Genomic DNA, 26,563 nt, shown 5'->3' with positions numbered 1-26,563 from the left:
CACTTCTTTGGTGGGTCTAGGTGCCATTAGAGAATGTGGGAATGCATCAAACAATCTGCTCTATATTTTCCTTTCTTTCTTACATGACAAGTTTCAGTCAATATATAGGGACATGACATGTAGTTCATTCAATATCCAAGATACTAACATTTAGTATCATCTAGTATCATTTAGTACCCAGTCTCCTTTATCTTCTGAGTCCTATTCTAGGCCCACATGCATTCTCCTACTGAAGCATATTCACAGGAGTGATAACATGGTATATGTGAAGGCCAGGCATGTCAATAACAAATTGCCTGGGATGCTCCTTAGGAAAACAAGGCCCATGAACCTTAACCATTGCAATATTTAATTATAATGAATAGTATAGAGGTACTAAGGGGCATGTTGAGGAAAGGAAGAAGGAATGAACCTTTGTTTTTCCATGGATAATACAAGAAATAAAAGCATTTGAGTAGTGCACAGAAAGCCAAGCTTTTGCACTGTTACAAGTTGATACTGGAATGACCACCATGCATAACCTGAAGCCAGGGAGGGATAATCTACTGGAGTTGTATACTAAAGGTGATGATCCAGGTTAACAAAAACTAGAGCAGCAATGACCTGGGAAAGAAGTTCTTGACCTTCAGGATTCCAGTGTACCTATTGCCACTTAAAGCTGTGCTAATCTGGAGACAAATATAGAGACTTATCACCACAAACAAAGTAAAAAAATAAATTGTATATCCATCAGGACGATAGTGCAGAGTTTTAAGAAAAGGTACAATGTATCAAGGTGTGATCCATGCTTAAGTGCTAAAAAGGAAAAATAACCTGAACCCAAGAGTTGAAGATCAGTCTAGGGAACACAGACCCCAAAGATAATTGCATCAAGATTTCAAACATCCATGGTGAAAATAAATCTCCTTATCCCAAAGAAGTATAAATATTCATTGATCAATTCGCCGAGGTCATTATCAATGAAAGTGAATTCCAGAAGAAGAATGTAATGCTAATGAAACCTGGATGTCACAGTGTTACCAGTCCCCAGAAGGACACTAGCTTTCTGTATACAGATAGCAAGGCAGTCTCTACAAGGATAAAGAATGCTCACAAGGAATAATTGTGTGGGGGCCTGCTAAGTCATCCCAATGTGAACTTGCCCCGATAGGCAAAAAAACTAGCAAACTTGTTTTAAAGCAGCAGTTCTCAACCTGTGGCTCACCACCTCTTTGGGGGGTCGAATGACTCTCTCACAGGGGTCACATATCAGATATACTGCTTATCGGATAGTTAAGGTTAATAACAGTAGTGAAGTTAACTATGAAATAATTTTATGGTTGGGGTCACTAAGACATGGAGATCTGTGTTAAAGGATTGCAGCATTAGGATGGTTGAGAACCTCTGCTCTAAAGGAAAAACAGTTCTTACTATGGACTGTCACGGTTGCCAAGGATGCCATTCCTAATTGGTTTCAGAAACATTTTATCCTGGCAATGGCTGCTCACAGTATTGCAGTTGGACTGGCTGACAATCGCAAGATTGTTATTATTCCTAGATGGCTATCTGTTTATCTTCCCAATGAAATATTCATTAGAAAAGTGTTCTTGGGCGAGGGCAGGGGAGAGAGAGAAAAAAATAATAGTGTTCTTACCACATGCTTTTGTGAGTCCACCCGTCTGACTAGAATCTTCATGAGGGGGAGTTAGTATAAAAGCACTTTCTTGAACAGAGGTATAGGTATGGAAAGTGTTCAGAAGGAAGGGGTCACCTGTGCTATTAACAGTGCTTGGAGTACAAAGCCAATAGACATGAGTGTTGGCAAATACCATTGCCCAGGCTGTTTTGTTATGATAGTGAACAAGGTACTGATGGACTCCATATGTCAAGTGGTACTGTGGGGAAGATGCCTGAGCTCTTTCTACAAAACAGACACATCTTTAACATCTGTCAGCTGGAGGAAGTGGATATTGAGCTTTTTTTTCCCATCAGAGGCTCCAGTTGCCCATTTATGGAAGATGGTAGAAGAGGTGATTGTGGTGTTAGTGGTAGCCATAATACTAAGAAGTGCCAACGATGGCGTGGTGAGAAGGCGAGATGGACTGACTAAACAGCAGTCATTTGTGGCTATACGATACATCTATCAGATTCCTGTTCATGAGATCAATGGCTCCAGAGGAAACATTTTAAGCACACATCTGGCAGCTGCCTTCTTGTTCCTGGAGAAGATTCTTGCTGACTTCCTGCTGCTTCTGATGCATCCTACCAAACAAAATGTGTGGTCACTTTTCTGTTTTTAAAAAACAAAACAAAAAACCCTTCGCAGGTGGGGGTAGCTGGCTGCCATTGTTGACTGCTGACAGGTGCTACAGAGATTGAGGACAATAGGCATATTACTTATGCTGACACAGTCATTGTTTCCTGTAATAATGGGGTGCCCTATTTTGTACTGCTAAATACTTACCTGTGGTAATCGTGCAAATGTTGTTGCTTGTTGGTAGCAGAGAGAAGTGATGGTGACACCAGACAATCACAGATCATCTATATGGGTGACTAAAATGATGACTCCTCTTTTCTAAAACCTCAATTTATACCTACTGTTTTCATACACAACTTTTAAATACATGTTGAATTATTTTTGCACTATAGGAATAATATATATAATATAAACAAATGTTGTGCTTATACATATTTCCCATGCCAAAATATTGTGCGTATGAAGATTTTGAAAATCAAGGCAGTGGCCAAATTTCAGAGCATTTCTTATTCCAAGCATTTTGGGTCAGAGATTCTCAACTTGTAAAACATGTATAGGCATGTCTTTTATTTGCTTTTTGATGGTATTGAGGGTTAAACCTAGGATTCCACCTATTTGACAAGCATTCCACCATCATAGTTCTTTCCCAACTCTGAAAAGATAGGGTTTTAAGTGTTTTATCCACATGAAGCATTCACAAGTACAACAAATGATAATTATCTCTTCATGATGGATTTCAGAAATATAAGTGCATGTAACCAGAGATGAAACTATTTCTTTTACATTTTTATCATTTTTATTATAACATTGGATTTAGACTCGCTGTGTAGCCCAGACTGACTTTGAACTTCAGGGTATCATAAGTGCCAGGATTACAGGTGTGTACCACCATATCTGGCAAAACTGTCTTTCATCAACCCAGACTAGAAACCCTTAAAGTAGCAGTCTGAGTAATGTTAAAAATTATAGTATAGTTTCTGAAACTAACACTTTATTTCTAAATAATGCCGTGAGTAATTTTTGGATGATATGCAAACTTGGAGAAACACACTTGCCTATGGTGCAACAAAGAATCAGTGAAGGCCTTAGATAGCTTAGTTGGTGATGGGCTTGCCACACAGACATGATGGTCTGAGCTCAGCTCCTCACAGCTGTGTAACAGCTGGATGCAGTGGTCCACAGCTACAGCCCAATGCTGGCGAGTTTGAGACAAGCAAACCTTGGTGCTTTCTGGCCAGCCAGTCTAGCCAAATTGGTGAGCTGCGGGTCCAGAGAGAGACTCCATGCTCAGAATAAGAACCAGTGATGCCTGCTCCAAGAGGTCTATGGGGTTCCTATAATGCTAAGAGTCCACACTACCTTGTGCTGTGCTGGAACTCATATTGTATGTGTCGTATGTATGTGCTTTTGAAAAGTTAGGCCTATTTGTATTTTAATTTCCTTTTTTTTTTTTTGAAAAGTATTTTCAAAGCCTCAGCCTTTACAAACAGAAATAATCTTTCCAAAAATAAGATGTGGTATTTAGTTTCCGAAAAAGCTCAGGATAAATTAGAACTGTGTGTGGGTCAGACAGCAGTCACATTCAAGTATGGCTTGCATCTGGGTTGATGACTTATAACTGGTTCAGCCAAAATGAAGGTTGCTACAGACTCCTAGGCTCCTCTCAGTGGCACTGACAGTTGTCTTGTTGCTGAGTTACACATAACATATCTTTTTGGGCAACTTAGTTAACCTCATGGGAGAAACAGTATGGTTTTCTGTGACTTCTAATGGTTTCTAGAATAATGTGTACAGACAAGCTTTGTCTATAATGATCAAAACAATATCCTGATTACTAACCTCTACCGAATGGCTTGCTGTTTTATATATAAGTAATTCAATTCAGATTTGCCAGTGAAATTATCATTAGCTCCTGTTCCTCACCACATTCTCTATGGTACATCTGGGTATCTGTCAGCTTTTCTGGAAGATGGTTTCATATAAATTCATAATGGCTTAAAACTGGACAGACGTTTAATTTTTGTCCCATGGATTAAACCTATTTGGAGAGCTTTTTAAAAACCAAGCCTGTACTGTTACCCCGGCATTTAGGAAGAAGCTCAAGTGTAGAAGTGTCACTAAGAAATCTATTTAACAAAATCACAGCTTTCATAGCTTCCACTGAAAATGACTGCTCCATAGGCCTGGTGAGCCGATCAGCGGGTAAAGTGACGCTACGTGAGCATGCAGCCCTGCGTTCAGACCTGTGGCACCCACAGAAGCTGGCATGGAGGTGCACATGTGTAACCCCATAGCTGGGAGGGCAGGGAAGGGGGATGCTGGGGCGTGTCATCTAGCCAGTCTAGCTGAATTGGCATGCTTCTAGAGCACCTGAAGTCTGCAGAGAAAAAATTAAAGTAGACTTGATGGTGCAATTTGAGCAGTGTTTATATAAAGTGGATAAATGATAAAGAGCTAACTGGAAAATTACTCATCAAAGCAAATACTGTATGAAAACTTTGAATAGTACAAATATTCATTTGGATAAACTTAATGTACATCTTGTATACAACTTCAAACTAGTACAACCAGAAGCATTTCTACATAAATGTCCTACATTTCTACCCCCGACACACCATGATGATGTCAAATGCACTCCAAGTAACAGACACTGCCTAGTCTCTCAGGAGCTCCTCAGAGAGCAGCCAAGTGGAGTTGCTGTTAAGAATACCCTCTTCTTAATCAATTGTGTTTGCTTTAACCGAAAATACATCTGCCAGCATGTGTTTGGGAATCTGTAAGACCCAGGTTTTCAGGTACAGCAAGCATTCGCCATTTTGGCCAGGTGCTGTTTGTAAGTGCACAGTGTTTTAGAAATCTCAGTGTTCCTAGTGTTGTCCATGAATGAAACCCCACCAAAAACCTAGCATCACAATTAGCTTACTTCAAAAGGGACATCATATACCCTACTCCACACTAATAATACACATTCACATTCTCTACACATGCATATCTCTAGGCAAGTCAGATATTCCCCACATGTCAGCAACATGTTTGATTTTGAGATGATGTGCTACTTACCCTGTCTCTCTTTTTTTTTTCTCCATCTTTATTAAGTTGGGTATTTCTTATTTACATTTCAAATGTTATTCCCTTTCCCATTTTCCAGGCCAACATCCCTAACCCCTCCCCCTCCCTTCTATATGGGTGTTCCCCTCCTCATCCTCCCCCAATTACCACCCTCCCCTCAAGAATCCCGTTCACTGGGGGGTCCAGCCTTGAGAGGACCCAGGGCTTCCCCTTCCACTGGTGCTCTTACTAGGATATTCATTGCTACCTATGAGGTCAGAGTCCAGGGTCAGTCCTGTCTCTTAAAGGAGTTCTGTAGTGACTGCTGGAATTGAGACGTCTTCTGACAGACTTTAGGTTACTTTTATTATTATTATTATTATTATTATTATTATTATTATTATTAATATATTATTATTTACTAGTTTCTGCTTTGGCTAATGCTTCTATTCAGTAGCACTTGTATCTTATGGGTGGGAAAACTTATTTCATCAGCTATGTCCCAATTTAGTTTTACATGTCTCTTCTATTTAGCATCCTCACTTCCAATTTCTGATGAGATTATTTCAAGACTAACATCATGGATGAAGGATGTAGAGGAACTGACCATTTCCTCTCTCCTCCTTTGGTTATGTGGGAATTGCTATGCACTTTCTTCTTGAACTTTCCTGTGTCCTTCCTTTACACTTCTGTCAGAGAGGTTGGCCCAGGGCCCAAGAGAGCCAGTGAAGGGCCCTTGGTTCCTGACCAGGTAGAGAGGTGTCTGTCCAGGACCTTCATGGAAGGCCAGAATGGTAACATGGAAAGGTCCTCATTCATTGCATAAGGGTAGGAGAGTGAGATCAGGGTAGGGGTTCTACATTGTACTGCTTACATTTGTCTCAGTACTATCATGTCAGTGTTTTTAAAACATAGAAAAAATGCAGCTGTGTCTTTAATGAGTTTTCAGTCGGGTTTGATATGAGTTCCCTAGAGTTCACTATGTTATAGTTTGTTCTTCTAAGTGTTTGCCTTTTGTCTTTCATTATCGTCTAAGAGAGGGCACATGAACCGTGATGCATATATCACAGCCTGCATGTAGGGGCAACTGTTGGGCATCAGTTTCCTGCTATCATGTTGAGGCAGGGTCCTTTCTGTGATGCATACTCCAGGCTAGCCAGCCCATAAGCTTCCTGCTGATTTGTCTCACTCGAAGGGTACTGGGTTTACAGATACTTGCCATTGTATCTGTAAGTCCTGGAGTAGAACAGCAGGTTCCATGGCAAACACTTTCACATCTAAGCCATTTTCTTCTCCATAGCAATTTTATTTTAAACTTCACCAATACTTTTATTTTATAAAGGAGTCATATTATAAGGCCTGCTGACTTTCTGGTTGTGTCAATTATGTATGTGGACCAAGGCCCTTAAAACAATAGGGCTTCCCCTGTAAATGCACACTGTAGTACCTCTGCTTCCTAGTAAGCCTCGTCACAGCTGTTGCTAGTGTCAGGCGTGGTCATGAGGGGCAACCTGGTGGCTTGTGGAGACTCAGTCTACTGTCTGTCTTTCTCTTGCCTGTCATCTTTGGTAGTTCTCACCATTCACCAAGACTTGGGATCTGATCCAGGAGTCCTTGAGGACCAGATGCCACCTGTTGTTTTGGGTATCCTGTCTCCCCGTTCTTACCATACAGTGTTGCTTTCATGTCAGTAACACGTGGGAGGCACTCGGGATGTGATTCTCATTAAAGCATTAGTCACCAGTATTCATTCCTGCTTAGTGTTTTTAGTAGAATAAGCATGTAAATGCCCTTGTACTATTGAAAGTGTTTGATAATTTATCTAACTGGTCTCCTCCCTCCCTCCCTTTCACCAACCACACTCAGCCCAAGGCCGGGGCAGGTTCAGGTATCTCATTTAGATGAGTCTGGAGAAGCATACCTTCCCCCTTCTAATCCTCAAGGCACTCTCCAAGTTCACCACCTTTCCACTCAGCCTAGGTGACCTGGCCACTCCATCCATACTTGCAGAGCCTTCCTCTCTAGCTCTGCTGTTGCCAAGAATTACTGACTTCACTCAGTGGCCGCGCCACTTACTGGTACATTTATTCATCCCTTTCTGGGTCCCTCTACCTTGTAGCTAGTTGGTACCTAATTACTTTTAGATAAATGAGTAAAAATAGTATTCAAATATACATACTTTCCATTCCCTCCTATATGTGTGATAACCCTACATCATTTTCTAGGAGAGGCTGTTGTGGACCATGCTTTTTCTTGGGAGTTTATACATACTTTATGAACATTGTTTACAGCTTACACAGTGGAACGGTGTGCCATCGTGTATTTTTATTTATTTGCTTCTATTTCACCAAATGACGTAGTGTGTTGCCTATAGGCTGACGATTCTTGTGTCATGGTCTTGTGAAAATCAGCTCCAGCATGAATGCAGTGTGCTATGCCATCAGCTGTCTGCAGCCTCCCAGCCTATCCAGAGGACACTTTGGTGGGGGAGAACTAGTGGGTAGAGGTCTTGGGTGACTGCCTGAGGAGGTTTGCTCTCAGTCACACTCTGGGCAAAAGAAAGGACTCATTGCATTGCTGCGGAGTGGTGAACACGTGCAGGATCTCCAGCCGTGAGGGCCCTACCAGGGAGAGGACTTCACATTGTCCTATAAAGCTGTGGAACGTCCATGGTTGTCTAGTTTATAGAAAGAAATAATGAACCAGAAAGAAGTGTTTGCATAATTTCCCCAGCTTTGGACACACGTAACTCCATGGCCTATGGGTACACTGTCATGACAGGTTTTTGGACATGGCAGGTAATGGCCCTTCTCCGCTTTCCTCCTCCCTGTTTGGGTAGTGATGTTATCAAATGCCCCAGCTTTCTGATTGACATCGATCCCAAGGTTCAGGAGCAAATTAAAGACCAGAAATAGATAAGCTATGATTTTAGTTTTTAAAGTTGAATCAGGAAAAACTATAAAAAACATCTAAGTTTTTCTTTGAGTCCCAGGCCTAGTCTCTGGCATTTCCCTTGTATTCTGATCACATTCTTCAGTCTTACCAAAAGAGCTGCTTCCTTGCTTAATTCTTATGCATGTTTAAACTAATGATGGTGTTGTAAGCGGATGAACTTTTTAATTAACTACTGGGATTACACTCCTGAGACAACTGACTGCAAGAGATAACTCCTTTCAGCATTGAATGTATTTATTTTCTTAAAGATATATTTCATACTTTGAATGCATTCTGCTCCCCACCCTGTTCTTCCAATCTTCCTTTCTTCAACCCTCCTTATTCCAATTAAGCCTTTTGTTCCCTTAAACATTACTTCTCCTTTCATTTAATTAATATATATATATTCCTTTATATGACTATATAAAATCTAGGAACCACAAACAAGAAAACAAAGTATTTGTCCTTTGAGACCAACTAACTTTATTTAATGTGATTATCTCCAGTTGCATTGATTTTTCTTACAAATAACTTTGTGGGAATACCTCCTTATATACCTCCTACTCCCCCAACTCTTATCCCCCTGCCCTTCTACCCTGCAAGCTTCCCAGCCTGTAGGGAAACTATCCACTAGAGGTGAAGAGTAAAACTGAAGGCAGTGTACCACCTTTACAGGCACTGGGTTGTATCTTTCTAGAGACTGACCTTAATGATTTATTATACATTTAAACATAGTAGAACTTGTAACCTGTGACCCTTACAATAGAATGAATTCTATTGACTGATAGACAGAGTTCAGGGATAGGGCCTAGAGCAGCGGTTTTCAACTTTCCTAATGCTGTGATCCTTTAATACAGTTCTTCATATTATGGTAATCCTTACCATAAAATTATTTTGTTGCTACTTCATAATTTTGCTACTGTTATGAATTGTAAATATCAGTTATGTGGGATGTCTGATGTGTGACCCTCCCCGCAAAAGGGTCGTGACCCACAGATTGAGAATGGTTGGCCTAGGGGAAGGATCTGTGTTAAACATAGGGATAGATTCTATTTGTGAAGGATGCAATATGCTTGGGGCCTCATTCATAGTGTATATGAGTTTTATTAACTTCAGGATTAGGGCCTTGAGCAATGCTCAGGATATTGGGGATTTCTGGTAGAGGCTGGCTCCTAATAGAAAAGCAAAGAGTAACCAGGTTGACAGACCAGTTTTCTCTCTGGTATTCCAGGTGAGTAGGTGTCATTTCCTTCTGTCGAAAAAAATAGACCTGTAATTGACAATCCAGGTTTCTCCAATGCTCGTCCTAAGCTGTGCTTCCATACAACCTAAGATTACTCTTTTTTGTGGCAATAAAGCAATCCTACTGTGAATGTATGCCACACTTTCTTTTGCTTTGCTCTATCGTTAGACTCCTAGGTTATTTCCGTAAATTGGCTGTTATGAGAAGTTTCTCAGTTTAAACTCTGTTTCTTCTCACTCTTTATTCAATCTGTTCCTGGATATATTCGATGGCAGTAGTGTACGTACTTGGCATTCATTGTAACATTCTCTGTGGGTTGTTTCTATAATATGTGAACATAGAAAAGTGTCCTCTGGCTGATGTCTCATGTGAATGTTGTGTGCTATGTATAGGATGATATGGATTACTGTTTTGGGGAAATGAGCTGACATAAGTGACTTTCACTGCATTTGTGCTGATGGCATACCACCTTCTCCAAAACATTCTCTGAAGACTTGACATGAATTTTTCATATGCAAGAGTTCTGAGGCTAAATTACTAGGTTAAAGAAAAGAACTTTGATATATCCTATGAAACTATTTTATGTGGGGCTGTGAAAAGCTTCATTAAAGATTTTAGTATAAAGATAAAAGGGGACTTTCTTAAAGAATGTTGTATAGCACAGTATAGAAGGGGTTAGAATGCTCATGGTGAATTGTTTTCAATGCTTTCATTGTTAAATACCTAACCAGAAGCAACTTAAAGGAGATAATCACATTGGTTCCTGGTCTAAGGGGTCATGGCTTATCATGGTAGGAAAATCATGGTCATAGGCAGCTGCCTGGTGATAGGAACATGAAACAGCTGCTTGCTCACTTCTCAAAAGACCAGGAAGCAGAGGGCAGGGAATAATGGGACTCTGCTCTCTCATTTTCTCCCCTTTGATTCAGTCTGGGATCCCAGCCCATGGGATGGTACTGTCCACATTTAAGGAGGATCTTCTATTTAACTTCTCTCTTCAGTTAATCCACCCTGGATATGACCGCTTGGACATACCCAAAGGTGTGTCTTACTAGTATCCAAAGTGTTTCATAATCCAATCAAGTTGACCATCCATATAATTATGTGTATTTTGCATAATACTTGCGATTTTTAAAGGAAAACAAGTATTTGGCTATTAGATTTTCTGTTCTGTTGTAGAAAAAAGACTTCAGAGGACTAATTACTCTGGCTTGAAGTGGTTAGGACTGACATTTCTTCTATGTTGTCATCTAAACCAAATTGTGTCCCATGTTTAATAATCTTCCAGGGACAGCTTATTCTGCTTTGGTAATGAAAGAGAAATTGAACTTCCAGTAAACATCAGTACAGCTGATTGCTTGCCTGGCTTTTAGTCCACTTAATTAAAAGATGCTTATTATCTATGGTAATCAGTGAAGGTAAAATTGCGGATGCATTTGTGCACTCTTGGCAGATTGGTTTGGCCTTTGGCACATCTATCAGTTTGTAGTTCTTTTTAAAAAAAAGAAGAGGGGGTCGGATCACAAATTAAATTGGCTGGGAGAGTTATAAGAAAGCTGTTTAGGTGGCCCCTGTGGCTTGGCCATGGGTTCCAGTGAGGACATGCAGATTTATGGAGATGTGAAAAGTCAAGTCTTCCCCAAAGCTTCAGACCTGGTGATGTGGTAACCATGGTCCACTGTTGAGTATCTTACTGTGGGTTTTTTCTTGTAAAAATACTGAATGCCTCTTGCTCAAAAGAGACCGTATTTGAAGGTTCTAGGTCATGTATAATGAATGAGGCCTCTAGTACCCTGCTTGGGGGATGGACAGAATGCAGAGATGTTTCCAAGAGCCAGCAGAGGACCCTGGTGAACGCTGTGGAAGTGGAGCAGATGACAGCCAGCCATAGGGTAGTGTGTCTCCACTGGGGTTGCCAGTCACAGATGAGGGCTTTGACTAAAATGGTCGGTGTTCTCAGAGAAAGGGAGTCTCCAAGCAGAATGAGCAGTATTAATATGGCATGTTGCTGTTAAAGAACAGGAAGTAGCAAGAGGAGCCCATAAACTCATCTCTCTGTGTCTGTATGCGTTCATCTCTGTTTACATGAGGGTCAGGTAGGTGACATCAGGAAGTCAAATCCTTATGCTCCGGCTTCCTGTAGGATACATTTGTTTACTGAGTTCTGTATTTTGGGTTTTGGGAGAAACTTGGTCCCCTAATCTATGTGTTAATAGTGTCTGGAGACAAGGCCTTTGGAGGATGATTAGGATTAGTTGAGATTATTGTCACATGACAATAATGACATAAGAAAGAAAGATGTAGGAGGTCAGCATGCTTCCTCCAACCTGACATGTGTATCCTTCATCACGTTATGATAAATAGCCTATGGTACTTACCAGTGCCAACAACCTTCTATTGGATTTCTTCCAAACTTCAGACCAAAAGCTCAACAAACCCCAGCAAGCCATGTTAATCAATCAGTATAGCGTTCTGTTACAATAAGGAAAGCAGACCAAGACACCCAAGTATTAAAAACTTACTTCTTTACTACAGTCACCATATTTCCGTATGCTCTTTCTTCCTCTAGGCAAACTGTAGAATAGAAAAATACTATGGAAATATGGAATATGGTACCAAGCTCATCAAAAAGAAGAGAAAAGCAAAGCGGGGGTGGGGGCCAGCAGATGTCTTTCTGGGCCCTATTAATCTGACATCCAGATCTCCCTTATCTACAGGATACAGAAAGAGAACAAACGTGGTTTTGTCAGTTTGTGACACTATTTCATGTTGTGCAAATGGGCTTTAGATTTCACTGTGTAGTTGAGATTGACCATGAATTCCTGATATTCTTGCCTCTGCCTCCTAAATACATGGGTTTTCAGGTATGCAGTATCATGCCCACCCATATTTGACCTTTAAAAATCATTTTTTAAAATTTTTATGAGTTTGGATGTTTTATGTGTTTATACTTGGTACCCATGGAAGCCAGAAGACCGACCATTTCAGATCCCTTTCAGATGGTTGTGTACTGCCATGTGGGTACCAGGAATTGAACCTGGGTCCTCTCCAAGAGCAGCCTGCCTCTTGATCCCTGAGCCATATCCCCACATATTTGACTTTTTACCCCACATTGTGACAATTTATTCAACTAAAAAGAAATAAGTCTTTAACAACAAAATTCTGCTTCAGTACCTTGATATTAGCAAAAAATATTAATAATAATATAAAAGAACAATTAAAATGTATTTCCAGAGAAGTAAAAAGATGCCCCTGTCTCTAACAGTCCTCTTCTGCTTTATGAAAATCAAATCATAAGATTAAAAAGCTGGGAGAAATCAAGAGATGAAATACTACTAAAAAGCAGTACTCCACTATCTAATGTCCATCTACTAATGGGACCAAATAGTGTCTTCTTTGGATGTAATTAGGAACACAAAATTGTTTAAAAAAAAAAAAGGCAAAACTAGCCCACAAATTAACATGACTATTTCAAGAGCATTCATGATTACTTAAAAAACAAACAGAATTAGAGAGCCATAGTTTGATTTTTAAAACACAGGAAGATAAAGAACAGTGTTTATTATTTTAAGTAAAAATTTAGGAAAAAAGATAAATATTTCATCATAAAATATTTTGGAACTGAAAATGGCCTCAGTGAGAGCCAGCCTAAGTACCACCAAGAGAGCAGGTGTAATCTCTTGTTCACCGCACACCACTTAGTTTGAGGAGTATATTCTGTTATTTGGTGTGTTAGGGTTTCTTTTGCTGTGGAGAGCACGACCACAGCAACTCTTACAAAGGAAAACATTTAACTGGGGCTGGCTTACAGTTTGGAAGCATGGCAACTTAGAGCATGGTGCTGGAGAGGTAGGTAGCTGAGAGTTCTTCCAGATCCGAAGGCAGCAGGAAGAGAGAGTGAGCCACTAGGCTGGCTTGGGTGTCTAAAACTGCAAAGCCTATCTTCCAGCAATACGCCTGCTCCAACAAGTAATGCCACACCTCCAGTCATGCCACTCCCTGCGAGTCTATGGAGAGCATTTTCATGCAGACCACCACACTTGGTTAAGTTGTACTCAGAAACTACAATACTTCCTGCGTAGAGAGAACATACACAGAGGAAAGAGCAGTAAGGAACTTGCCTCCTCCCTGTGCTATGCGCTGACTGTCATCTCTGATCTTCTCATGTAGATGGCTGCTAACATTTGCAAATTAAAGCTTTTCCTGCAGCCAGACTCTACCTCCTCAAGGTTCCCCAACCTCCCCAAACACCACCACCATCTGGGAACCAAGTGCTTAAGCACAAAGAGGAAAACATTTCCAATTCAAAAGCATAATAGCCTACGTTGGTCATATGAAAGAAGAAAGCTGCATTGGTCTGATATATGTACTGTTTTCACTCTGCAGCTTCCCTGTCCGGGAGCATGGCTTTAGTTATCTTCTGAATTTTCATGTCTTTCACACTAAAGGTGGAACTAAGGGGGAAAAATTGAGCTTGAATTTCTCCTTGCATTCTGAAAAATTCCCCACAAGTACTATTTGTTAAAGTTAAGTATCCAGTCTCAGCTGCTCTCTAAGCATCTGTGAAGCAAATAGATATATGGTGCTGTTAACTTATTAGGAGCCATTTTGCTTCAGTTTTTAAAAGATCATCTAGAAAAGATTGATAATCGATGGAGATAACTGCATCTGCACACTGATTGGTGACCCAGGCACCTCAATGCTAGTTTACACCATCCAAAAGAAAAGCCTTCAGGAATGGCTTGTAACTCAAAAGCAAAACAGCTGTCTTAGAAAAAGTACCACCTTCCCAGTCCTGGTTGGAAGGAACCCTCATCAAGTGAGTTGTGGTGTAATATTTAGTGACTGATTTGTCGTAAACCTAGATATTCTCTCACACAATCAGCATTCCTGAAGCTACTTTGGACTATTTGCTAAGTCTTACACATCCTCATTTGGCTTCTAGCTTGCTTGTGTAGCCATGGCTGACCTGAACTCCTGCTTCTTCTCCTCTCACACTCTCAGTACTTTGATACTATCAAGTGGAGCAAGTATCTGGTATTCTGGTGTTTCTGAGTTCCAGGGATGGAGCCACACCTTGCTTGCTGTGATCTCATCAGTACTGTGATCAACTAGTCTCCTCCCCCATGTGTCCCTACTCTTCATACTGTTTACATACTGGCTTTGTAACTAGATTTCGTTTATGTATCTTGGGGATCAAAAAGTACCTGCATCATAGGCTTGGATATATCCACTTTGAGTGTCTAAAACTATGCCTGAAATATAGCTGGAGTTCAACAAATCCTAGCTGCTTATTAATGCTAGTCTTACTATAATAACGTTATGTATATATGTCCTGTAATGGTATATTATACAGAAATAGGGGAGTGAATGTTAAGAGGAAGGGAACATGATGTTGTCCGTGGTTGTTTCCTCCCCTAAGGTCCAACTGTTCTAGGGTGATAATTGGTCCATTGGAAAAAGCCTATACACAGTGAGAGAGTGAAAGACTTCTGTTTTCTCACTTGCAAGCAGAAGGTGAATGCCAGATGGCAGCGAGGCTTGGCAAATGAAGTCACACCTATACTCTGTAAGCCCTGGGAAAGGAGGCATCATGACTGCTTACCTCCATTTATTTTGTATTAATGCCTTTGTGGCTGGCCTGGCTCTGCTTGCTGTTGGCAGTAGCAAACTATAGTTTATAGAAATTTATAGAAGCTATTTCTTCAGGCATTATACAACAAGATTAGCTAATAGTTTATTGAATGCTTTACAGAGGTTGGAAATGCCATATTAAGGGGAGGAAATGCTGAGCAGATTTTTTAAGTAATACAGACACAGGTTGAAATTATTTACTTTAGAACGTATTTCTTATGAAGCCAGAGTGCTAAGATTGAGCATGCTGTTTTCTCTGTTTCTTTTAATTTGCTCTTTATACATCGGTGCACCATTATGTATAATGCATAGTTGTGTATTTCCCTCCTTCCATATCCCTAGGTAAAGAAACTGCCCTTTAGCATTCCTGGAAATTGCTGAACTGGTTCTTCTCGTAACTCGTTCTTTGTGGGTTACTCATTGCTGCAATCCTGAGCATGTATATTCAGTGTTGATTTGAGTCTAGAAGCTGACAAATGAGTCTCTCTATATTTATTAGCCATTGTTTAATTTGTTCATATTGATTATTGAAGTAAGTGTTTTGGATCTGTCTGGATTCTGCTTATCAGCACTATTTTTTTTTCATTCGTCACCTCTTTTTCTCTACTTGGCAGTATTTTTATTTCCTTGAACAATAAATGATAGAAAAAGATCTGACTCAGTTAATAATTGTTGTGATTTGCATGTGAAATACCCACTCCCTCCATTAGCTCATATATTTTAACACTTGATACCCAGTTAGTGATGCTGTTCAAGAACGTAATGGAATAATTAGGAAGTGGAGCCTTTCTAGAGGAAGTAAGTCATATCCTGGCCCCACCTCCTGTTCATTTACTGTTTCTGGACTACTGATGGAAGTCAGAATTCTGCCCCTGCTACCGTGCCTTCAACACTATCATAGACAGTATCCTCTCTGTAACTATAAACCCAAATAAGCCTTTCTTCTCTTAAGCTGCTTTTGTCTTGGGTATTTTATCACAGTAATAGAAACAAATAGAAGCAAATACAATGATCAAGCAAATACAGCTGAAACAAGGAAGAGAAATGTGACTTTCATCAACATAGAGGGAGAAATTAATGCAGACCTCTGAAAGACAGCCGAGCACCATAGTGAGAAGCACATTCTTGAGGCCGCCTGAGGTTGTCACCTGTTTCTCTCTCTGAGCTATGGTCAAGGTCTAGAAACAACATTTTCTCATCTCTGTATGGGTTACTGTAAAGAACGTCTGAATGTATGTGTAGCTGTGTGTAGCCTCTGTTGTATACAGGTCTAATCAATGAAAAAATGCTAGTGTGTTCCCATTTTCTTAAAGGGGAAGCAAAGCAGTGTATTCTTCTCAAGAGGATTCATGAAATTTTTAAGTGTAGGTACTTTGTATTTTTTGTTATCTGTCTACACATATATCCTACAGATATATTCCCTTCTATACAAAAGTCGAGCTAAAATAAATGACCCTATTTTCCTACCATTGAATACTGTATATTAAGACAGCTAGATTCATTGATTGTTCTGTCTGCACCTTCTCTATATAGGTATGTAGAGACACACGGAAAGATCTAGAGATGTATTTATATAAAACCATGTTGCAGAATATGCATATTATGATTTTGCTTCTCATTGAAAATATGTTTACATATGCACATAATTTATATGTACTTTCATATCACAGAGACCAGAGCTTTAAATAGGCCAATGTGAACAGGTTACTGGTGGTGGGGCAGGATAGAACAGGAGAGTAGGTAAAACATTAAGAACTTTGCCAGTTGTGGTGTCTGATCTGACTAGTTTTTGCTGAGAATGTTCTTTATGTAACTCATACATTTGTGTTTAAATATTCATCTAAAGCTGCAGTCAGCTAAGATGTGCATTGTGTCTTAATGATGCAGACAGGGAAACCATCCAGATGAGAGGACATTAGTGATCAAGCTGGAGCATGAGGTCTACTCTGAAGCCCATCAAGTTCCACCAATTACCTAGACGATTAGCATGTGTCATGGTTAATTCTGATTGTTAGTTTGACAGTATCTAAGACTACATAGCACAGAAACTTCTAGGCATGTCTGTGAGGGAGTTTCTAGATTGGGCTAGTTGTGGTGAGAAGATCCACTGTGGATCCAGTGAACTAGAGTCTTAGACTGAATAAAAGGAGAAACTAAGCTGGAAATCTGTGTTCATCTCTTGTTCCCAGCTTCAGAGGCATTGTAACCAGCTGCCTCACCTGTGTTACATGCCTTTCCCACTATGGTGGACTGTATCCTAAATCCATGAGCCAGGATATAAACTATTTTGATGTCGATTTTGTAAGGTAACCTTGTCACAGCAACAAGAAGCATATCTGTGCCTTAGGTTCCTAATCTGAACGTAAGGCAATGACTGTACCTATGTGAGTTTACTATAAGATTACTCTAAGAGTGCCTTTGTAGAGTCTGAGCATACTGTCACTGAAACACTGTTAACTTTGCAGTCAGTAAGAAGCCGTGTGTGTAGATGTGAACATCTAAAGGTAGAATGGTTTGTTTGCTTGCACTTGCACATACTCAGCTAAAACTACCCTTTTAGGCCTACAGATGACAGCAACCAGCCACCAGGGCGAGGTGTGCTATCCATGCATGGGCTGACCTATGGTGTGATCCGTGTGGATTCCGAGGAGAAGCTGTCCGTGCTCACCGTGCAGGATGTCGGCCTTGTCATGCCTGGAGGTGAGTGCAGCCCTGGGGTGTTTTCTTAGTTTGAGTTTCTATTGTTGTGCTAAAACACCATGACTATAAACAGCTTGAGAGTGAAAGGTTTTATTTGGATTTATATTGTTTATTAGACTTCTGAGGGGACGGCCAAGCGGCAAAGCTGGCATGGTTTAGAGAAGCCATAAAGAAGTGCTGCTTTGCTCCCCTTGACTTGCTCAATCTGCTTTCTTATAGAAGTAAGGACCACCAGCTGAGGGGGTGGGTAACCTCATCCACATTGGCCTAGGCTTTCCCACATCATCAACGACTAAGCAAATGCCCCTCAGGCTTGCCTACAGCTAGATCTTATGGAGGCATCTTAATTGTGGGTCTTTCCTCTAGATAGAGCTTAAGTCAAGTTGACATAAAACTAGCCCGCGCAAGTATGAAGTTGTCTGTCCTAGCATGGCTTCCTGACTTATCAGATAGTATATGCTTTTGAGCACAGACGAGCATTTTCTCATCTTGTCTACTCTGTTTCCCTTTGTTATGGTATCATGAGTTCAGCACTGAAATGCTAAATGTTTTAGGTTAATCTTTAGATGGCTACAGCAATGTTCTCTGTCCCAAGGAAAGAAAATCATAAATACTCATAAAGCTGGTGAAGGATATCTCATCTTTGGAACTCTTTCCTCCAGGAAGGCATTATGAACCAACTCTGTGATCCACAGTGGTTCTCAGCTGCTTCTGTTTTTACAACCCAGATCCCTTCCTCAATCATCCTGATGCCTCAGCCCAAGCGGGACACCAAAGCTCTGCCCTTAGTAAGGCATGGAAGGCTTTACTAAGGCAATAACAGTAACCTGAGCAATGACAGTCTATTACGTGTGAAGCTACTGCTCGTTGTAGATGCAGTATGGTCACGTGATTGAAGAGTCACTACCCCCCACCCCACCCACCCCCACCTGCTTCTTCAGCCTATCATGAATACGCTTTGTTGCTTCTGAGCTATGTACAGGACTACTGGTCATGTTCTTAATAGTTCAATGTTGTTCCTGATGCCAGTCGCACAGGGCCACACACACCAGCATATTTGTCCTTAATTTCTGTATTCCAGAATGGAGTCCAGAGTTCTTTCTCATTCAGAGTTCTTGTCCAGAATCTAGGCCATCTCCTTTGAAGTCTCTCTCTGCTCCTTCACACAATAGAGTAAAAGTCCATACGTGAACAGCACTCATTGTTCTATATCTAGTCATATCACATAACCATGTATAGCTAATTGGCGTCTTACAGGATCTTGGTTGGGATCTGAGTGCTAGGACAAAACCTAGTCAGTAAAAGGCTACACTGCAGTCTCATGGGATCACAGAAAGGTGGGCTTTTCCCAGTGTCATCTGTAATGATGATGTGTGCAGGAAATGGCCTTTCTCTTGCCCAGTTCAAAGCTTAACAAATGAAGCCTGGCCTGAGGGCTCCTAACTCTGTGTAGTCTTCAAACTGTCCATTCCCCTTGCTGTAGTGGAAGCTCTTTCAGAGTCTAAACAACTTTGGTATCCAGACTCCAAGTTCAGGCTGCCCCAAGCTCATGGTTCAGTGCCCGGGACTAGGGAGACCGCCTAGCCGCATTGCTTTCTTTCTTCACAAAGCCATGCAGATTAGCTTCTAAGTAAAATGGGTTCTCACGCTGAAGGCATCAAAATATTCAGGTGACATAACAATAAAAAATCTTTCTGTCCACTCAAGTCACTAACAGTACCACAGGTTTCTTTTCAGAAATTTCTTTTCAGAAATAGTCCATGGTATAGAATCATATCAAAGAAACACACCTCCACTCCCAGATGTACTGGACTTTGGCTTGGTAAATGCAGTAATAGGATATAGTACACAATGTCTTGTGTCTTGTGTTCATTTGTTAGTACATAAAGAACTTGTTCCCTCCCAGGCAGTACCATATTACACAGCTTGAATGCATAATAATACAAACCTTCCACAGCTGGGGAGTTATATGCTTTGCTGCATTCTGATGTAAAGGACCACATCTTTAGTCTACAAGGGTGTGGGAGTATAATAAAAAATTCTCGGGGCTGGGGATTTAGCTCAGTGGTAGAGCGCTTACCTAGGAAGCGCAAGGCCCTGGGTTCGGTCCCCAGCTCCGAAAAAAAGAACCAAAAAAAAATAAAATTCTCAGAAGTGTAGTGTTTCTTTTTAATATAATTAAGAATCTCATACATACATAAACTGTTTTGATCAAATCTACCCCATTCCTTCATTTGCAATTTCTTCCCTGTGCCCCCAAATTCTATCCCCTACCGACTTCAATTGCACTTTCTAAATCGTATATGTATGAGTGCTTTGCCTCCATATGTGCCTGTGCACATGTGTACCTGGTGCCCAGATAACCCAGAGTAGATGTTGGATCCCCTGGGACTGGAGTTACAGATGGTTGTGAACCACATGTGGGAATAGAGAATCACACCTGAGTCCTCTGCAAGAATAGCAGTGCTCTTAATACTGAGTGACCTCTCCAGTTACCTCTCTTTGTGAGACTGAGTCCACTTCATACTTCCTGTATATTCACATATGTAGAGTCATCGTGAGCAGCCTTTCAGGGACTGTATATTCTTGAAGAAAAACTTACTCTTCCTCCTGCATCAGCCATTGGTTACTAATAGCTTCTCATGGGGGCGGCGGGGAGGGAGAGTTTATTAGCCTCTTCCCCCCAACCATGGTGGGACTTTGGCTGACTTGATCTTAGCTGCAGGTCTTGGTTCTGCTTCAAGGACCATATGCCTACATCATTTTGATCACATTCAATTGTTTCCAGCCTGTAAGGATTCATACTCCTGGCAGTGACAGGCACTAACCTCCTTTCCCTCTGCCTTTCCCACCAGACTTCTTGGTATTATCTAGTCTGATATGTGAAGACATGTTTGGTCTACTTTTGGTTTTGTTGATTGTATTTTCTGATATGGGAAATTGAACCCATGCCCTCACATATTATTCTACCACTGAGCTGCCTCTCCAGCCTTTCTTGTACATTTTGATGTTTTGTTTCTTTGGGTTTTTTGAAACAGACAGGGTCTCTCTACATAGCCCTGGCTGTCCTTAAACTTTATGTAAACCATGATGGCTATGAACTTGCAGAGATTTGCCAAGCCTTGACCTCTTGAGTGCTAGCATTAAAGGCATGTGCTACTATGCCTGGCCCTTTCCTTGTATGCTTTATTTTGAGGCAAGATCTTACTAATTCCATTAGGCTGACTTTGAACTCACATGCTACAAGACTCTACTTTTGGTATAGTTTGGATGTGTCTATTTCTTATTATGAGCAAGTTTAACTTTTCATGCTTCTCTTGATTCTGTTTCTTGGCTGTAATGCCAACCCCTGGAGGTTGTAGGATTTCTAAGCAATCCACTGTCATTGACTATAAATATACCTTGCCTAAGATGCTAGGCCCTTGGCTTCCTAGTCAGGCTAGTCAGTATAGTGTTAGTAGGTAGGATGTAAGCATCAAGTAGGTATGTGGGTCACAGAGTAATGAAAACTTCGCTTCGTTAAATTGTGGGCTTAAAAACTGGTCCAGTTGGCAAAGTGCTGACTGTGCAAGCATGCTAATCAGAGTTTAGATTCCTAGCATTCCCTCAAAAGTCTGCCACATCAGTGTAATCCTGGAGCTGCGAGAAGAACATAGAAACAAGTGTAAGCCCGTGGAGCTCACTGGCCAGATAACATAGCTGAATTGATGAGCTCCAGGCTCAGAGAGAGAACGAGCGTTTCAAAAGAGCATAAGGTGAAGAATGAGCAGATAAGACGCAAGGCACTTCCTCTGGCCTTGGTGTGTGAGTGCACGTGAACACGCACATGCACGCACACACACACACACACACACACACACACACACACACACTCTCTCTCTCTCTCTTTCTCTCTCTCTCTCTCTCTCTCTCTGAATGTCAAAAACTTAAAGTAGTGTTCTCTGAAGGATTACATGCAACAGGGAATTTAAACCAAACAGCCATATTTATGTAAGTCACTGAGGGCTGTAGTTTCTGCTTTCAACTTAGAAAATCTTTGGAAGATTTGCATACCTATGCTGCTCCATTTACAGGGCTGACGGTTGTGTGTTAGAACTTTTCACAGTTCTTCTGGTCCATGTGTAGTGAATGACTGACACATCCCTGAGTATCACACCATAAATAAGTGGCATATAATGTTTCCTTCAATATAATTTTCATAGTAAAGTTGTAGTTAAAGTGATTGCTGTCATAATAATGAAATCTGGCTTTTTGATATAACATAAGCTACAACTCTTAGAGAGAACAAGCACCTGGACGTTATTGGAATTTTATTCAAGGTGGTATGTCTGCCCATTTGTTCCTCGTTAGTATTCCTGGATGTGCTAGCTTCCTCTCCTTGCTCATGCTCTCCTTGTGCTTCCTGGTCTTACCTTTAGCCATCATGTGTTCAGTGAAGCCGGATGGGGTGCCTCAGCTGTGCAGGACGGATGAAATTGGGGAGCTCTGTGTCTGTGCAGTTGCCACAGGAACGTCATATTATGGTCTCTCGGGCATGACCAAGAACACCTTTGAGGTAGGTTGATGAGAAGATTCTTCACCTTTGCTATATGTTCAGAAACAGATAAGATGAAGATTTCACAAAAGAACGTTAATATTAAGTAAACTTTTTGCATACTATTTTTGTTTTTGATAATTATGTTATCAGCATTATTCTGACCTTTTAGCTAGTATCTAGAAAGAATAAGCAGTTTCTTTTAAGCTGGGTTTTTTTTTGTGTATTGTTCTCAGCTGACAATGAGTGATGAAAAACCACATGTGTGATAGGAGATGATCCACATAGGTGTGTGGGTAAATGTCCTTACTCGGGAAGCCTGCTGGTCATTCCCACAGTCTTGTAGCACCAACTAAGCTTGGCGGGGTGTGAACTCAGGAGAACCTGAACAAATGTGCACATTAAATAATGATTTCAGTGGTGCAAGTGAGTATGCAAGATATATGTGGTAAGAGATCATGGGTATAGATATACATGTAGTATGTGGATATGTGCAGTGCACGTGTGGGCTGTGTCTATGTGGGATATGTATAAGGTGTGTGCCATGCACATGTTACTATCTGGTGTCCACAGATAATCTACTTTTTGTGAGTGGTGAACACATAGTGAACAGAGATATGGAAGGAGTTAAATCTCAGGTTCAAGTGTCATGCACTATATCAGTAGTCTTAGAATTTCTTTTTCTCATATGGTATTTAGCCTAAGCCTTAGGAGTAACACAAAATTTCACTGATTCATGAGTAGAATAGATTATTCATGCCTAAATGTTAGATTTGGGCTACAGTTTAGTTAAATTTCCTTTTTTTAAAAATGTAATTCAACTTCTAGTTTGAAATAAACTAGGTTTGCATTTTGGACTAGCTGTGTTCTCTTTACATTTTCCTTTTCAGCATGCTTCCAATAAGGAAAGTAGCATTTTAATGAATAGGGATCAGCTACCACCAGTGTGCATTATTTTAAAATGTATCTTGTGTCTCCATTAACTACTTTCACCTGGTATTTTAAGCATAGTGGCTGCTGTCTGTCTGGAGGCTTGGAGACTAAGAGAGGAGCTTCCTTAAAGCCTTTACACATCACCCAGACATGTAGAAGTGAAAGAACTTGGCTGAGCCTATGAGGAAACAAAGGGAAATGTGTTCCCATGTACCTTAGTTACTTTTACCTCCTGTAGCTGCCTGACAAAAACTACTGAAATGGAAAGAGTTTATCTTGGTTAGGTTTAGAGTACAGTCCATCATGCTGGGGAGGCCATGGTGGCAGGAATGTAAGATGCCCCACTGTACCCATGGTCAAGAAGCACCAAGAGATGAGTGCTAGTGCTTAGCTTCCTTTGTGTTCTGTTTAAGCCCTCAGCCCATGAAACACTATGCCTCATATTCCAACGTCATCTTCCCTCGGGTATAACCAGAGGCGTGTCTGATACGTGATTAAAAATCCAGTCTAATGGACAATGAAAAGTAAACATTACACCATGTTTGTGAACTGTCAAGCAGAGTCACCATGAAGTCATGCTGGCAGAGTTATTGGAGATAAGGAAGTAAATTTGGTCTCTTCACAGGGAAGTGGTAAGACCATGACCCTATTAACCCTTTGATGAGGTGTTTAATTGTAGCCTTGTTCCCCTAGGTATTTCCCATGACAAGCTCTGGGGCTCCAATCAGTGAATACCCATTCATAAGGACAGGTTTGCTGGGATTTGTTGGTCCTGGGGGCCTCGTCTTTGTTGTGGGTAAGATGGACGGCCTGATGGTAGTGAGTGGACGAAGACACAATGCAGATGACATTGTGGCCACAGCCCTAGCTGTAGAGCCCATGAAGTTTGTCTACAGAGGAAGGTTAGTGATTACTGGTCTGCAAAGTAAATGCTCATTTTTGGTAAAATTGGTTTCATAGAGTTACTATTGCTATGATAAAATACAATGATCAAAAGCATCTAGGAGAGGAAAGAGCTTATTTGGCTTACTCTTCCACATTACTGTTCATCATTGAAGGCATTCAGGACAGGAACTCAAACAAAGCAAGAACCTTGGAGTCCATCCAGAGCTGACACACAGAGGCCATGGAGGGGCACTACTTGCTTCTTGTGGTTTGTGCAACCTACTTTCTGATATAACACAAGACTACTAGCCCAGGCTGCCCCCACTTCCTACAAACACACGCGCGCGCGCGCACACACACACACACATACACACACACACATACACACATACACACACACACATACACACATACACATACACACACACACACACACACACACACACACACACACACACACACACACACAGAGATGGGTCCTTCACATTCAGTCACCAAGAAAATGCCCTACAGTCTGGCCTACTACTACTTCTCAATTAGGGCTCCCTGTCTGGTGATTCTAGCTTGTGTCAAATTGACATAAAACTAGGCCAGCACAGTAGACTAGGGCTTAAAGGGTGCTGAAATTCCTTAGATTTATTTGCATTTAGTTCCCTCTTCTATCAAATTTCATTTGGACTCAGTGACCATTGAGGTCTCAACAAGTTGCGATTGCTCAAGAACTAATATGAAGTCTTTGAGATACCGATTAACTTAATACCTTGAAAAATTCTGTAATAAACAACTACACAAGTGCAAGAACTGCAGAAATTAGTCAGTCAGCTATAATCTGTGGAACAGTGCCTGCTTATGTATTTGAGTGTCTCCACACTTTATTCTTTCATTCCTACCTTGCCTGACAGCAGCAAATGTTAGTTTCATTTGGATTTTTTTCCTGTAGCTCCTGAATACTGTAGAAGAAATCAGAAACTCCTCTAAATTCAAGAACTAATACTGCATAGCTACATGGCTGTACCATTGCCAGCTTTAAATTATCCATAAACTATAGCCTGAGCTCACAGTAGCTGTATCACCTCCATAAGATCTACAAGATGAAGCTGGTTTGCAATTCCAGCATCCAGGCCAGTGTTTCCTAACCCTGTGGGCCAGACAGCCCTTTCACGGTTGTCACCTAAGGCCATTGGACAACACGGATATTTACATTGCAATTCATAACAGTAGCAAAATTGCTAGGAAGTAGCAACAAAATATCTCATGGTGGGTGTCACCACATGAGGTGTGCTTAATGGTTGCAGCATTGGGAATATTGAGAACCATGGTCTCTGCCTGGCTGATGGTTGATGGCTGGCTGCTGAGAGATGGAAGGTCAGTTTCCTTTTGGGAGAGGGTAGCTACTGGCAGGTTGCCTGTGCCTCAGTGACCCCATACCTATATGTGTTTGGGAAGCACTAGTTGTGGGGGAGTGTTATTTTAAAACAACAACAGAAAATGACATGAAGTTGGGAAAGATGTATTATGGGTAGGGAAGAAAGTTGGAGAGAGAGTAGAATGGTGGATATGACCAATGTACACTGTATACATACATGAAACTTTCAAAGAATTAAAAAATTAATAAACTCTGAGGGGGGAAAGAACCTGGCAATTAGGAACCTATTTGTAAAAGCAGGGGTATATCATAGAAGTTTTCAGTTGCTGCATTAGTGTGGTGACCATACAAAGCAGGCAAATTTGAGCAAAGAACAATTAGTTGCAAGGAAACTTTCTACCGCTATGGAGAGGGCTACTTTTTAGAGTTCCAAATTCAAAGATTGATATGGTCTCCATACTAAACATTCTGCTGGCCATACATAAACTTATTCTTCAGTCAAAGCCAGCCTTTGGGTAGCTGCAGTTGAGTTACCTCCTGCCAAAAATAAATGACACACAAAAGTCCTAAGATTGTAAGTTCACTGTGTGGGGGGCTACATTTATGGCTGGTTTTGACTGCATATTGGGTAACACCTGTAACCCCATCCTCAAATGTAAAAGAGACGGTGAATAGCTTCCAAGTGCGAGGTGTGTGTTGTTTCTCCTCACCCTCAGCCTCAGTCTGCAGTAGTGTGAAGGCGTCCTGAGATTGGAGTAATTAGCCTTCATTATAAGTCCTTACTGCCACAAAAGTCCATGGAAGCAGGTCTCTGTCCTCTGCTCACCACAAGTTCCCTCTGTTCTTGCAGGATAGCTGTGTTCTCAGTGACTGTCCTTCATGATGAAAGGATAGTGATTGTGGCTGAGCAGAGGCCGGATTCCACAGAAGAAGACAGTTTCCAGTGGATGAGCAGAGTACTCCAGGTAGCATGCCTGTGTCTTACAGCATCTCAGTGGGTCCAGCTTTTCTTGTTCATTATAAGATTGTGGCCCGACCTTTGCCAACCAT

General features: G+C 41.0%; 1 protein-coding gene and 1 long non-coding RNA gene across 18 annotated transcripts in view; one reads left to right on the top strand and one right to left on the bottom strand.

Moving 5' to 3' along the window:
- Dip2c (disco-interacting protein 2 homolog C) overlaps positions 1–26,563 on the top strand; it is a 385,401-nt gene that overhangs the window by 297,548 nt on the left and 61,290 nt on the right. For all 11 annotated transcript variants that reach the window (XM_017600567.3, XM_017600565.3, XM_017600566.3 and 8 more), the window contains 4 exons: positions 17,656–17,795; positions 22,214–22,350; positions 23,956–24,164; positions 26,364–26,478. In XM_017600567.3, coding sequence (XP_017456056.1) covers positions 17,656–17,795; positions 22,214–22,350; positions 23,956–24,164; positions 26,364–26,478 — 601 coding nt within the window. The remainder of the gene's footprint in view (positions 1–17,655; positions 17,796–22,213; positions 22,351–23,955; positions 24,165–26,363; positions 26,479–26,563) is intronic.
- LOC108348621 (uncharacterized) overlaps positions 1,930–26,563 on the bottom strand; it is a 30,123-nt gene continuing 5,489 nt past the window's right edge. For 2 of the 7 annotated variants that reach the window (XR_005495838.2, XR_005495833.2), the window contains one exon: positions 22,091–22,380. This is a non-coding gene — a long non-coding RNA (uncharacterized LOC108348621). Of the gene's footprint in view, positions 11,934–22,090; positions 22,381–26,223 lie in introns of those variants that run through there. The other 5 variants (XR_005495836.2, XR_005495835.2, XR_010059226.1 and 2 more) reach the window with 5 other exon arrangements.

The sequence above is a fragment of the Rattus norvegicus genome, chromosome 17 (genome assembly GCF_036323735.1).
Source record: "Rattus norvegicus strain BN/NHsdMcwi chromosome 17, GRCr8, whole genome shotgun sequence".
NCBI lineage: Eukaryota > Metazoa > Chordata > Mammalia > Rodentia > Muridae > Rattus > Rattus norvegicus.
Note: the sequence above shows the minus strand (reverse complement) of the source record. Positions and strands in the feature narration are given on the sequence as shown.